Source organism: Tachypleus tridentatus, chromosome 13 (genome assembly GCF_004210375.1).
Source record: "Tachypleus tridentatus isolate NWPU-2018 chromosome 13, ASM421037v1, whole genome shotgun sequence".
Classification (NCBI taxonomy): Eukaryota; Metazoa; Arthropoda; class Merostomata; order Xiphosura; family Limulidae; genus Tachypleus; species Tachypleus tridentatus.
This window is the reverse complement of record NC_134837.1, coordinates 165,082,406-165,096,872: the sequence shown is the minus strand read 5'-3', so window position 1 is coordinate 165,096,872 and position 14,467 is coordinate 165,082,406. Positions and strand designations below refer to the sequence as shown.

Genomic DNA, 14,467 nt, shown 5'->3' with positions numbered 1-14,467 from the left:
ATATCCTTCCTATCAGACAAAACCAAAAGGCAGTAGAAATTGAGACGTTGTTTGTGTAAGCAACCGTACCCTTAATCGATTTCCCATACTTGCGGGGTTAAAATCAGCGTTTGAAATTTGTCTGAGATATTTCCTAATGCATTTTGATGCTATTACCACAGACATTATGGCATCAAATTGGCAACGAGAATCGAGAATGGCATTTGTACTGTAATGCTGATTTCAAATTAAGTCCATTATTGTTCTATACTGCTGATTTAATCATCTAATGACAATTAATGTAACTAATATTATTAGTATTAGAGCTGTGAGTGAGTGTGATTGTATAAGAAAAGAGATACGAAGTATGATATGAATTTTGTTTTCAGAGTTTATTGGAAACTGTTTGTTTTTTGTTTGTCTGTGATCTGCTTTGGATATAAAAAGAAGGAACCCTCAATAGTCGTGACACTTGAAATTATTTGAGGCAGGTTTATAGTAAACTAATCTGAGACCTTTAGCGTTGTCAAATGCATCAATCGAAAGAATTTGACCTCCTGAGTTTAATACTGAAATTAGATTTCAAATCGGTCAAGAAATGACAGAGCTGTGAGCTAAAAGTTTGTACTTGAAAAACTCGGAGCCATTCTATTAGCCGTTATGCCGTGCCTAGAAACTTAAAGAGTTCTACTAAATGTTTATCTAGATCAGGAGTGGGCAACGTATTTTTCATAGTGACCACAACTGTGGTTAATTAAAATAACGTTGGCCACACTATTAAAAAAAGCATGATTGTATTAATCAAAATAAGTGCATTTTAACTAACATTCAATGTGAAAATTGATGGGGATTTTCATCAACAAGTTGCGTGAAATTTGTTTTGAATTTCGCACAAAGCTACTCGAGGGCACTAGCCGTCCCTAATTTAGTAGTGTAAGACTAGAGGGAAGGTAGCTAGTCATCACCACCTACCGCCAACTCTTGGGCTACTCTTTTACCAACGAATAGTGAGATTGACCGTCACATTATAACGCCCCCACGGCTGAAAGGGCGAGCATGTTTGATGCGACCAAGATTCGAACTCGCGCCCCTCGGATTATGAGTCGAACGCCTTAACACGCTTGGCCATGTCGGACTCTTCGTGAAATTTAGCTTAATATCTATGCGCAATGAACATCTTAGCTCTGCCTCTAAATCTGTCAGTAAGCCGAGATCTGTATCTACACTTGAAAAAATCTAGCGTATAAAATATTGACTCACACACCCATGTGGATCCAAACATGGAAAATAATTTTGAAATTGCTATTTTTAAATTTGGAAGACTCTCATTTATCAGAATAGTGAGCCACATCTCTCTGATAGAACATTTTTGTTTACCTTCTATATGTTTTACACTTTGCAGGGTCTTCAAATCCACACTTATTCAAAGACAAAAAAGATGTAATTTCCTTACTGAAATTTCCCCAGTCAAATTGAAATGGATCATGCAAAAATTAAAATATAAATTTCAAATTTTTAAATTCAGAGAAACGTGATTCAAATTTTTGAGATAGATTTTGATCCACTTTACATAGAGATCATGTTTAGCATCAAAGGAATCATAGTTCTTATTATTTTCTAGAAAATTATTTAACTTTGCAGAAAGTGTCAAATCATTCTTTTGTAATTGTTCTGCAGGGAGGTTTAGCTTTAGTTGAAATTCATGAATAGACTGTGATTGCTCGCTTATTATTTCACCTCTTCCCTGAAGCTTCATATTCAAATTATTCCAGTGAACCATCATGTTGCACAGAAAGTACAAATCACACTGCTATGACAAAGTTTCAATTTCAATCTCACCTTTTTCAACAAGATACTCTTTTATTTGAGGAAATAAGGAAGTAAATCATTCCAAGAATTTTCCTCTATTTAACCATGTTACCTTTGCAAAATCAGTAAAATCATCAAAAGTACAGTCACTGCTTTTCTTCAAAGACTTAACAAACTGTCGATGGATTAGAGAGCTTCCACTTCTAATAAAATTCACAGTTTTTATAACAATGTTCATCAAAATTTTCAGTTCATCAGTTTTAGACATCTTCAATGAAAAGATGGCAGCGTTGACTTCACATTATTTTCAATTAAATGCTGCTTCAAAAGAGAAACAAATTCTAGTTTTGCCCCAGTCATGACGGGAGCACCATTTGTATGATAGAAACCAGTTTTTTAAAAATCCAGATTGAATTTTTTGACATTTCAAGAAATTTTTCAAAGATGTTTTTCCACATGTTCGATCTCGTAATCCACGAAGACCAAGCATTTCTTCCCTCACTTGAGGATCTGAAGTTACGTATCGAACCCAAAATATCAACTGTGGAGTGCTACTAACATCTGTTGACTCATTTAGTGCTCAAGAAAAATTCAAACAGTCTTTCAGTTGTTCAAGCAACTTATTTTCTATGTATTTTGCTAACTCTAGATTTCTGCGAACAGTTGTTCTTCGATTTAATTGCAAATTATTTACCTTTTGAAGAATAGCATCTTTTATTTTTGAACCATAATTCTCCAACAGAGTTTCAATGGCCACAATCAATACTTCTTTTACTACTTCTTGATGACGAAAAACCCATTTGAAATAAAAATGTATCTCAGAACGACTGATGTGGGTATTAACACTTTTATTGATAAGGAGAGAACAACGTTTTGAGCTTCCTAGATCATCTTCAGGTTAAGAAAAACCAGCCGTTCTGAGATGCATTTCTTTTAGTAGTTCAGCATCAGAACTGATTTCTTTTTTTGAGCTAGAATTCAAGCTACTTTATAGCTAAATAACCTAACTAGTTCTATCGATGATAAATATCTTTTTAGGCCTCCCTTTTGTTCATAAAGGTGTGCTTTCAGACGGTTAATTTCATTCATACGATTTTTGCTATCAACTAGAAATTTTACTCCAAATTCGTTGTGAAAATTATTTAAGTGTTGCTTAATGTTGTATACTTTATTATTCCTAAAAACTTTGTTACACAAAGACACACTGGCTTATTATTTGCTTCAATCACTACAAATTTAAACTCCCAACTTTCATTAAATTTTTGTTTCACGTTTTTCCAGTCACGCGCCATTCTATTTTCCACAGTAACGACTAATCTAGATTATCCTTCCTAGCTCTCGTTTCCTTAAAAAAAAAAAGGAGGAAGTGGATGGACGAGACTAGGTTTGTTTTAGTTATAAAGATAATATAACTTAAAGTTTTCTTGTCCGAACAAAATGGCACCTCTATTTACAACAGGCGCAATTATTATTGTCTTGGTAATTTCTAGCCCTAAAATATTTCATTCTAATGTTTGTAGAGTTTATGACTCAGACTCGAAGGTTAGATAATAGTTTTTAAAAGGTATGACGCAGCTTATGCATTTGATAAGAATTAATCTTCAAACGAATTATTTTTCTTGTACTGATTTGGGTTTCTGTAATAACCAAAATTAAAGCCAGGATCATATCTGAGAGCAGAGCATTTACTAACACTGTTGTAGGTGTAGCCAGGAAGGCTGATTCATGTTGATTTGGGTCAGGTTTAGCCAGTTGGTTAACATGGTGAGCCGCAGGTTTGAAAGTCAAACGATAAATATCCCGTTACATTCTGCACTTTAGGACTATTAGGTCGTAAAAGAGTAGCGGTAAACGCCAATATTCGATAACAGAAGCACAAGAGTTGGTAGTAGCCACTGTTAACTGTCTTTCAGTTCAAAATTAGGCAAAGCAAGTGCCGTTATTGTTGTATAGCTTTGTCCGAATAGCAGAAACAATCCAACAATAAGCTGACAAATAACTCAATAAACAATTTAAGTCATTATTGACTTTTACGAGAACAAGACACAAATATAAATATGCTGAATATTTTTCAAGCTTATTTCAAATATTTCTTCTGTGAGTATGGTCTATCTATTTATAATGCACAAAAATGTGCGTCTGTCTGTTCGTCATCTAACTACTAAGTCGCTCCGCCAATCTCAACCAGACTTCGAGGATGATAATTTGGAACAAGGAGCATATTATTTGGAGGTCACAACCCCTTACATCACGCATTATTGCTATTATTCAGCATTTATGATCTTTGACGTAAGTTACCATTAACTTCGTTCATAGATGGCGATACGTCTTTTACAGAAAAAAAAGAAGCGGGTAACAGAAATCACTGCCACCAATTTAGCTGCCACCTCTTCCTACACAGTCTTTCTGACCAACACACAGTGTATACCATGTTTTAAGTGTTTATTGAGTTCTTAAAGTTTATACAATCTTTGATGATGTAAGAACGGATACTGTAATAATATGTATAAACTATCTGAACATTAGATTTTTGAGTTATCACAGAATCCACCACAACATTTTTCTACGTTCATAACCTGGAGAAAAAACAGATACCTTAGCTTTTACTTAATGAAAATTTGGTAAAGTTCGAAACAAAGTGCACTTATGAAAAAAAAAAAAAAGCCTAAGAGAGATAATGATGTGTTACGTTGTCACCTGCACATCTGTGATTGTGCGACATTCTGTTTTCCTAATTTGGAAAATATAACAATTATGCAATTTTTCGGGAGCGTAATGAGACAACAAAAATAAAAATAATAGAACGAATGTAATCTTGTAGTTAAAACACTGGACTGTGAATCTGGGATTGCTCAGCTCACGTCTCGTTACCAACAAAAAGAAAACTCCACATTTTGGGGTCGATCAAATCACGCTATCCGTTCTGACAAGTGTTGATTGTGTTTCACTTCTGTTGTGTTACTTCAAAATTAGGAATAACTATCCCTCTATTAGGTTTTCGCGAAATACAACAAACAAAATTAATAAAATCAATTAAGTAAAACCGGTTTAAAAACGACATGACTAATTTTCATTATTGATAGTTGTAAGGATAATTAATGTTTAGTGTCATTGTTGTTTAATATAGATGTTTCTCCCTGCATGTAAAAGACTTTAAAGTTATATTTTCATTGGGGAGCTTGCGTGAGTCATCCAAGTATTCGCTGCAGAAACCACAATTATTATATGCTGTTTTATTTTTTACTGGAATCTTTCATTCTGCTTCTTAAGGGGGAAATATAAAACACAATTTAATTAATAAAGACATAACTTTGATGTCTTGAAAGCTGTTATTTCATATTAAGTGAAGAAGTTTTCAACCTTTTGAATAAAAATAATTAAATTAGAACCTGGAAACCTTGGACAGAGACGCTTTTTGCATAATTAATGAGAATGCTGACATAAATTGTTCTGCATAATTAGTATTGCCTGCATTATCATTACCCAGTTGTGGATATCATTTATACAAGTAGTATTAATGTAAATCATAAACCATACCAGTACTTCGTTAACAATATGTACGTAGTATACAAATTTAGAAACTCGCTGTGAGAACACTGTATCCTTTCACCTTTCCTGATCCTGGTGGGTCGTGACATCCTTGATGAAGATCATTCTAAGTCACAACATGAACATTGTACACGTGGATTTATTGTTCGTGGCCAGTGCTATTTTTTTTTATCGGTTTTGTGCAATGAAATGTTAATATCACAAAGCAGATGTTCTATATGTCTGTCTGTCAGTATTATATTTGTTATTCCTGATTGACTTTATATGCAAGGGTTTCAACAGAGCCTAAACAACTTGATAGCACTGAAGGAACTGCCTAAGCCTAATTTTTTTTCTTGAAATCGTCTCAATGTTTCCAAGTAAATATTGCTATGAGAAAGAACGTTCTGTGCTCGTTGTTATGGTTCTCTACGCTTCTTATCAAGCTGCTATCCTGAATACAGAAATTGTAGCTCGCAAATATATCAACAATTTGACCTATGAATATTGTTTTGTCTGAAGTTAAGCAGAAAGGTACACGATAGAATGTTTGTGCTTTGCTTACTACTGATATCATAACCAGGTTTCTAGCTCTGTAAGTCCACAGTGTTACGTTTTAAATTATTTTGTATGAATCTCCGATTTATTATATGACTTACGGTACGTATTACGATTTCAAATAGTCGGAATTCTTTTATTTGAATTTAGCAGTTATTTGAATTTCAATATGTATCAAATTTATTATGTTTGCCAACAAGATTGATACACACAATTTTATTTCTTAGCACAGATATATTTTAATATACAAATGTTTTACAAACTTGCAGACAATACTGAGTCTTATATCCGAATATATCTTGTATCTGAATATTTTATCGACCATCCAGGTCCACGACGAGCAAGTTAATTCTCAGTTGATATTGTCACGCCTTGCATAAGCTAGGTTCGGGTAGCCTAACACTGCTTACAAGCTGACTTTTTACCGAAGGAGATATTTAATGTCCTCGTAGAAACACTAGCGTCCAGAGCTGATTCAGTGAAGTTGAGCGGTTTGTAATGTTCGAAGTCTATAAACGTTCCTGGTCAAGTTCTGTAGTCTTCCGATTAATAGGCTTCCGAGGCTTATAGCACACTAACTGTAGCTGACCAATAATAATGATAGTCTCTCGGCGCATAGGTTATATATACCAATCACGCGAGATTTTCGAACATTCAACACTATTCGAAAATACGCTAGCGTTTTCTTAAAATAAATATTCAACGCATCTATGAAATAAAAACAATAAAACCAACACAAGATAACACACACCACTACAGGACCAACTACATATGCACAAAAGTTTAAAGAAAATACTACACAACGAAAACCACTAACAAAAGAACAACAAAATTCAACGAAATCAATAACCATTTTACAAGAACCTAACAAAATAACAGATACAACAAGCAACCAAGAAAACAACAATCTTACAGTAAAAGAAAACCCAAACGATGAAACAAGTCTAATAGTAAACTTAATTAAAAACATTCTTATAGAGTTCATTACAGAATTTACAAAACCGAACCAATCGAAAAATAGCATAGACCTTTTCATAAACATAGCTAAAAATACATAACACCACACATACCGCAACTAATAACAACAATCACAGGATACGTGCTAAAATCTTAAAATTCACAATTATAAGCATCAACATCCAAGGTGCACTTGCTTCCAAGAAACACGAGATCGAAGACTTAATAACAGATATTAACCCTGATATTCGGCCTTATAAATAGACTTATTAAAAAAAATAAAAAATGAAAGAACAATATAAATGGACATTGCCTTGAAAAGGACCAGATTTAAAGTTATGCTATTACTTCAGCCATATTGTATTTACTCTAAATGTATTAATCAGGCCATTCCAACTAAGTAATGGAAGGAGGAAGAGGTCTAGTGTATCTGACCCTCCTGGGTATACAAATATATATACCCAAACACCTAGAGAGAGAGAGAGAAAACAAATATTGTTGATTCTTACTCAAGAATATTCTACAAAGTTAGAGAACAGACGGGACTTGCGCAATGCATATCCAATAATATACGTCACATGCATAAAAAAACACTATTAAAACAAACGTAACTATTAAACTAAACGTATAACGGTAAATCCGTTACAAGACATACCCGCTTTGACTCTGGAGGTGGGCAGATATTCTTGTTCATTCCATTATGTTAATGGCTTCTAATAGGGATTTCATGGGGAAGCTCCCCCGTTATTCTGTTTATTGTTTATCTTGTATAAAAAAACTTTCATTGAGGTTAATATTCAACTTTGCGACAGTTTGTTATTTTAAATTTTATTGGTGTATTTTTTCTTGGTTTATACATGTGATAGTTTATCTGTTTATACTGAAATATAATTCACTTCCAAATCCAAAAATAATTTTACTTGTGTATGAATTGGAGAATTCAAACAGTCTATTGAAAAAAAAATGTAATGATCCTTTTTGAAAAAAATAAATAATTCTTTTGAAAAAAAACATCAATACAATATTTATGCACATTTTTAAAGATTCTTTCACATTTCATTCTATAATGAAAGCAAATTTGTTTATCCTTGAATGCATACCGCTGTTTACTCTTTTACTTCAAAATTAGATACAGATGTGTTTTATAATACCAATATATTGTTACTAGTTTTAAAACTTAGGGTTAAGTGTTGAAAGTACATTAATTTATTAGTGTAGAATCGTTAGGTAATTATGATATACAATGTTAAATTTTATAATTTGTTAATAGTTTTGTAAATTAGAGTTAAATGTTAATGATATATCATTATCTTCAACTACTATTAAATAATATTATTTTGAAAAATTGCGTAACATGACGTCTATCGGTATTAATTACAGAATATATGATGTGCTTGTTTCTAGAAGTTAGGATTAAACGATGATTATGTACTAATTTTCGAACTGCATGCTATATTAATTTTTAAACTTTAATTTTTGTCTTTCCCGGCTAGGACAGTATTAAGTTTACTGATTTCAGTGTTAAACTTCGAGGTTTCATAACCCAATGTGGTTTTGCTGTAAAAACATCCTTGACAACGTCTTGGTGTTAGTTTCGTAGGTGAGGTTTAATTGCGATAGTACAGCAAGATTAATTCACCACACTGTTTGTCAGCCTTTTTTGTGGACAGGATTCTTTAAATAGGTGTCTGTAACTCGTTGACGATAATTTTCAACAATAGACAAACAGCACGCAGTCTACTTCTTTTAAAATAATATATTAAAACAATTACAAAAGTCAGTTTGTCAACTATGAATTTTCTTACATTTCCTACTACTAATAAACACTACCACATATACAGTTTGAAGAAAACACCCACATCTAAATGTGCGTGAAAACGTGGTAGTCACTGTATTTAAGTTCGATATCGTAATTGAAACTTATTTCAATACCCTTGTGTTTGTAACTTGATGTACTTATATACGCTATGGCAGGTTGCTGTACTTAATGTAATATAAAATGGTTTAGATTTCTTTACTGTGATCCAAGTTTTTCTTAATACGAACGAATGTGAATTTAACTGATATATTTTATATCTGTAAATCAGAAATATAAGAAATAAGAAAAAAACTTTGGCAAAACATAGTAATCTAGCTCTTTTCGAATTCTAAGCGTGTTTTTGTAGTATGTTATTTATTGATATGTTTATTTAATGATCCACTTTGTATTAAAAGTAATATCAAATATTGAAACTACGTTGTTGGTAGTTTCGTTACCTTTTACTGGATTTTATTAGGCCCACATGGTTGCAGCTTTTGAACATAGCCTTTCCAACATGACTGATCGATTTCAACACCTCACTGCATCAGCGGAGCAAAAGGTGAGTTTCTGTACTTGAAACTTAACCAGGAAAACTCAAAATTAATTATTTACTAAATAACATGTTAGATCTAGTGAGTTAAAATCCATTCTACACTAAGTCATACCTTTTTTTTTGTAATTTGTATTCTAATACAGAACTCTCAAATGGGTTACTTAAGATGACTGGTAAATGTTCGAAAAATAAAAGTTTTCTTAACTATCTTCTACAGAGATTTTCACATATCTAATACATGTATTTTCATTTATACCCATGTTATCCGGTTTATATAAACAATAGTAAAGGGAGCTAAGTCTGGTTTGCTGGTACTATTTGTTAGAGCTTTAAATAAATAAACGTTAATAAAATTTCTCAGAACTCTAGTTAGCTCTAATTATATTGTCTTTAACTCTCAATTCACTCGGTGTCGAGTTTTAGCATTTTTGTGTCCTAGATTATATAACATATAAAAATGTTAGGTTTACTCTAAACCTTTACTTTAGCAAACTTGTATGTATTTTACTTCAAACTTTTTAGATTCAGAATAATATGGTTTTTAGTTGTTTTTCATGACCTTCAAAAGAGAAGTACCTTTTTTAAAGTGAAATATCTTGAATCTGACAAAATCTTGTTTTATATTTAAGTTGATTAATTTAAATCACAGTATCTGTGCCAATCAATACTGTTTCCATGTTGGCAAGGGACAGCAAAGTTTTAAAGTGAACGCGAGATAGTCGATTATGTTATAAGTAAAATGATTATAAATATTTATTGATTTTGCCGCACAGGCAAATGCTTACCTTGCATGCTTGCAAAACACGGATTTTAATCCAGTTTTAATTGACTAATATTAGAGGCTTGTTTTTTATAATCAGTAATTATTGTTCATCGCATTTCTTCCGTGTTATTGATTACTCATTTAGAAATTAACGTGATGTTGTTTTTGGCTTTAAAGAAAGTTAAGAGGAGACTGATATGAATGATACAAGATAATTTATAAGGTATAAAACATAAGTAGAAATAGCCAGTAAACAAGTATTTATAAGTTTTTATCATATTTTCTTAATGTTTATTAGAATACATACAGTATATTTGTAGAACACCCCTTTTATTTAGTTATGCTAACCAGAATGATCATATGGTGTGGCAGACCATTCATTGCATGAGTACATGTAAATGCAGTGATTTAGTCATATCGTATTTATTCTGCAAGACAATCCCCGTCGCACTAAACAAGCTCACCCTTTCAGTCGTTGGGACGTTATAATGTGACGGTCAATCCCACTATTCGTTGGTAAAAGAGTAGCCCAAGAGTTGGCGGTGGGTGGTGATGACTAGCTGCCTTCCCTCTAGCCTTACACTGCTAAATTAGGGACGGCTAGTGCAGATAACCCTTGTGTAGCGAAATTCATGACAAACCAAACTGCATGACAATGGACACCACGAATGGCCTTTCGAATTAACAAAGGGAGCCTGTTCGTTGGTATATCTCTCGAAAGGGCATGGTTATCAATGACTATTTTTTTTTTTATTTTAACAGCTATCTGTCTTTGTTCGTAAACAATTGTTATGGTGTGAATGCCTTTTCTAAGCTGTCAGAACATGATTATATTTAACGTACTTGTTATAAGTTATACTTGTTATATTAGGTCTGTCATATTTTATTGCTACATGATGATCCAACATAGTATTAAGTTAGCTTTTAGTAAGTGATCAGTCAGCATATTCACCTTTACATGTAATGTGTTACTACTATATATACGTGTATATAAACGATCTTTTTATTTAACAGGATTCGCAACTTGGAGAATTACGGAACACAATTGAGGCTCTGAAAAAGCAAAGTACAGAAGCTGGCCTTACTAAGATAGCACTACAATCAATGCAAGCAACTCAAAGAAGTTGGTTTCTGAATCAGAAATTTATATTTTCAGTATTTTCAAACACGCAAGTGTATTGAAGCGTTTTTGTAATTGTTTGCTTAATATAAAATTTCTAAATAGCACCAAGAAGGATTTAAAGTTTTGCATATTTGTTTTATTTAAATAAGAGTGTTGTCTGTTAATCAGGCATTATAACATAAATTTTGGTTGTTGTTGGAACATTTGATTTTAGATTATTTAGTTACAAAATCCTGTAATATTCGTTATCCTCTTAGTGGTAATAAACGAAAGCATTTTATTCATTACACTTCAAGTTCTGAAAATTAGCTTTATTAATGTTTATTGATAGGCCATGCTAACTTCTTATGTACGGCAGTTTTTGTATTTGTATTTTTTCACTGAAACACAAACTTATTGTTTACACTGATTGAAAGTAAAAATCAAAAATTAAAAGACTAACAAACCTTTTAACGTATTAAAGAATCGTTCTCAAATATAACAGAAATCGTTTCGTGAACACTCTCTTGTGGCTCAGCTGTGGATCTGAGGCCTTTTAACGCCAAAAATTTGATTTCAATATTCGCTTGATCAACAGACACATTTCATAAAATTTTAAATAAGGTTCTAGTCATGAAATGATGTTCTTATCAATTTTCGTCAAACTTCCGTGATGAAACAATGAAAACGTTTAAATTAAAAATGCCACAACATGAAGTCTCCTAAACAATCCTGTCACCCACAAAAACAATGGTGCATTAAACTCAAAATTCTATAATTAGCAATATCAGAGCATTTGTTTATTAACGCCACTAACAACTGTAAACGTAGATTATACTATCATTAATTAACAAAAACAAACGTTTCTTCTTTTACTAATTTATTCGTGTTTATAATATGACCTTTCATGAACACTTGTTGACTTGTCACTGAGGAACTTCTTTTCAGGCAGGTGGTTGTAAAGTCGACTGTGTCTCCGTTACTGATGATACTTCGAAAGTAACCTGGAAACTTAGGTTCTTCAATAGATTGTTTTACTTCTGCTGAACTATACGTTGGTTCATCATCTTCTGTTTTTACCCCTGTTGTTGCTGGAAGTTCAACCTCTGGTAGTATAAGTATACCAGGAATTTCCTGGTTATTGACTTTGAAAATGTTTGGAACAACTCTAACCTCACATCTGTATTTTTGCATGAAGTCTATTCACAAAACGTACTTTACCTAGAAATCAGTTATTCACACATCATATTATGTATAGAAACTCTCCACATTGGGGGAACTTTAACTTTTCTCTTGCTGGACTTTAATAATCACTTTGCTAATCATTGATATATCCTAATGTTTCTGCCTCTGGATACAGTTTTCCAGTTTTTATTACCAGATAAGATCGAACAGTTGTAGTTGAAGAACCAATGTTGATTACCGTATTACAAGACTTTTCGTTAATGCTCCCCCCAGTGGCACAGCAGTATGTCTGCAGACTTGTACTGCTAGAAACTTGGTTTCGATACCTGTGGCTGACACAAATAGCTGTTTGTGTAGCTTTATGCATAGCAAAACAAACGAAACAATTTTCATTAATGAATCAGAACAATGATTTGTTTCTTTAAATAATGCATTTCTCATTTACACTCGACCAGATGGGGTAATATCATCCTCAGGATATTGTTTCCTTGGATTATTATTAGTGGTTGATTCAACACACTATTGGTTTTAATGCTCATGCTTTCTACACTTATAAAAGTTCCGTTTTTTAGTTATACTTTGGAAATAATTTGTATTTCTTTTAGGCTTTCGACTGCAGCTCCTAGAAATATGGCTTTTTAAGTTTCAGTTGAAGCAACTGGCCTGCAGCTTCACTTAAAGATTTGCATATACTTTATTTCACGCATTCTTATCAACTGTGTTAATAAAAGTGCCAATAAATACATCATTTCATGCCAACCATCTGTATAAAATAATTGTAACATGTCTTTCCATATCTTCAACAACTTTACTGAGGCCTAGTCTTTCCTGCTTACTTTGCTTTAGAAACTTTCATAATTTTTAACAGTTCAAATATATTTCATAAGATGGCTACAAATACCTGTTAGTTATTACACGTCTGTTAGAAGATTGCTGAATGTTGTTAAAATTGTTACAGCCATATGAGTAGTTTGTTGTTTGCAACTTCACTGATTTACTTTGGAAATAATCATAACATATGTTTCATATGCCTTCGGTGGTAGCTGTCCTTCATAATCTGTTTGTTCCTGATTGAGAAACATTGTTGAGCTAGCCATCTGAATTCTACAACATGGTGAAGTAGTGGTGTGAGTAGTCCAGAAAGTTATAGATGCCACAACAATACTATACACCATACGAGTTTTCCTATTTCATGCATCATAATGGAATATGTTTGAGTTTGAAATATTCAAGTAAATTCAGAGAGAGGTGTGGATGAGGTTATTCATGCATTTTCCAGTTCAGCTCCCAGGTATTTTGCTATTATATTGATGCAATTCTTATATTTCATTGATATAATTTTCTATTTTCATTTTTATTTGTTAATGTTCTATGCTTCAGTTTTTGTTGTTATAATTCTTCCGTACGTTTTATATGGCTTCTTTGGTCTTGTCTTCTGTCAATTTGATTTCGTTTGTAATACTTCTGCAACTCCCACATCTCTTCTTGTAATTCTCCTCTTTGTTTGTATTTCTTCTTGATGTTTTAATTTTCTTCTATCTCCTTTTTTATCATCTTTCCATTATTGCAGTAAATGTTTGATTTCCCTTCAAATGGTTATCATTTTGAAGTTGACTTTTGATTTAATTTTTTCCAGAATAATTCCACTCCTGACACCAGTGTTGCAGTTGATTTTGCTGGGCAGTTTTACTTGAATTATTTTTTAAAAGAATATTATAAAAACACAATCTGCTTAACGATAATGGAAGCATTTTATTTATGAATCATTTTGGTTTTGAAAATTAGACTAGTCAGTGAGTATTAGTGAAGTTAAATTTACAGTAGCTACTAATACGACAAGTTCACATAAATGTTAATTTCTTCCATATGTACTACGCTTTTCCGTATTCATTCTTATTTGTATAAACATAAACTCAATATGCACAACACTGAATTATCTTATTAGCCGTACGAAAGTAACAGAAACCAGCTAACGCACTCTTCAACTTAACTAGTCATTAGTTACTCAAGCTTAATTCGCGTTTTTATGGTACTGAAACTTCCGAACTTTCAAAATATAAACATCAAGTCATACACTCCTCGCGTGACGTCAAACCTCTCTCTGGTGAAACAACAATGTAAAAGTCTAAATTGAAAAACATGGCCTACATCCAAACTGAACAAGATGAAAGATAAACTCGAAAACCTAATTTAGGTGTTTAGAAAAGTGTCTTACATTGTTGCAAGAAATTT

General features: G+C 32.5%; 1 protein-coding gene across 4 annotated transcripts in view; it reads left to right on the top strand.

Moving 5' to 3' along the window:
* The window catches only part of LOC143237656 (neuron navigator 2-like), a 120,972-nt gene that overhangs the window by 72,336 nt on the left and 34,169 nt on the right, over positions 1–14,467 (top strand). For all 4 annotated transcript variants that reach the window (XM_076477147.1, XM_076477146.1, XM_076477149.1 and 1 more), the window contains 2 exons: positions 9,108–9,191; positions 10,963–11,071. In XM_076477147.1, coding sequence (XP_076333262.1) covers positions 9,108–9,191; positions 10,963–11,071 — 193 coding nt within the window. The remainder of the gene's footprint in view (positions 1–9,107; positions 9,192–10,962; positions 11,072–14,467) is intronic.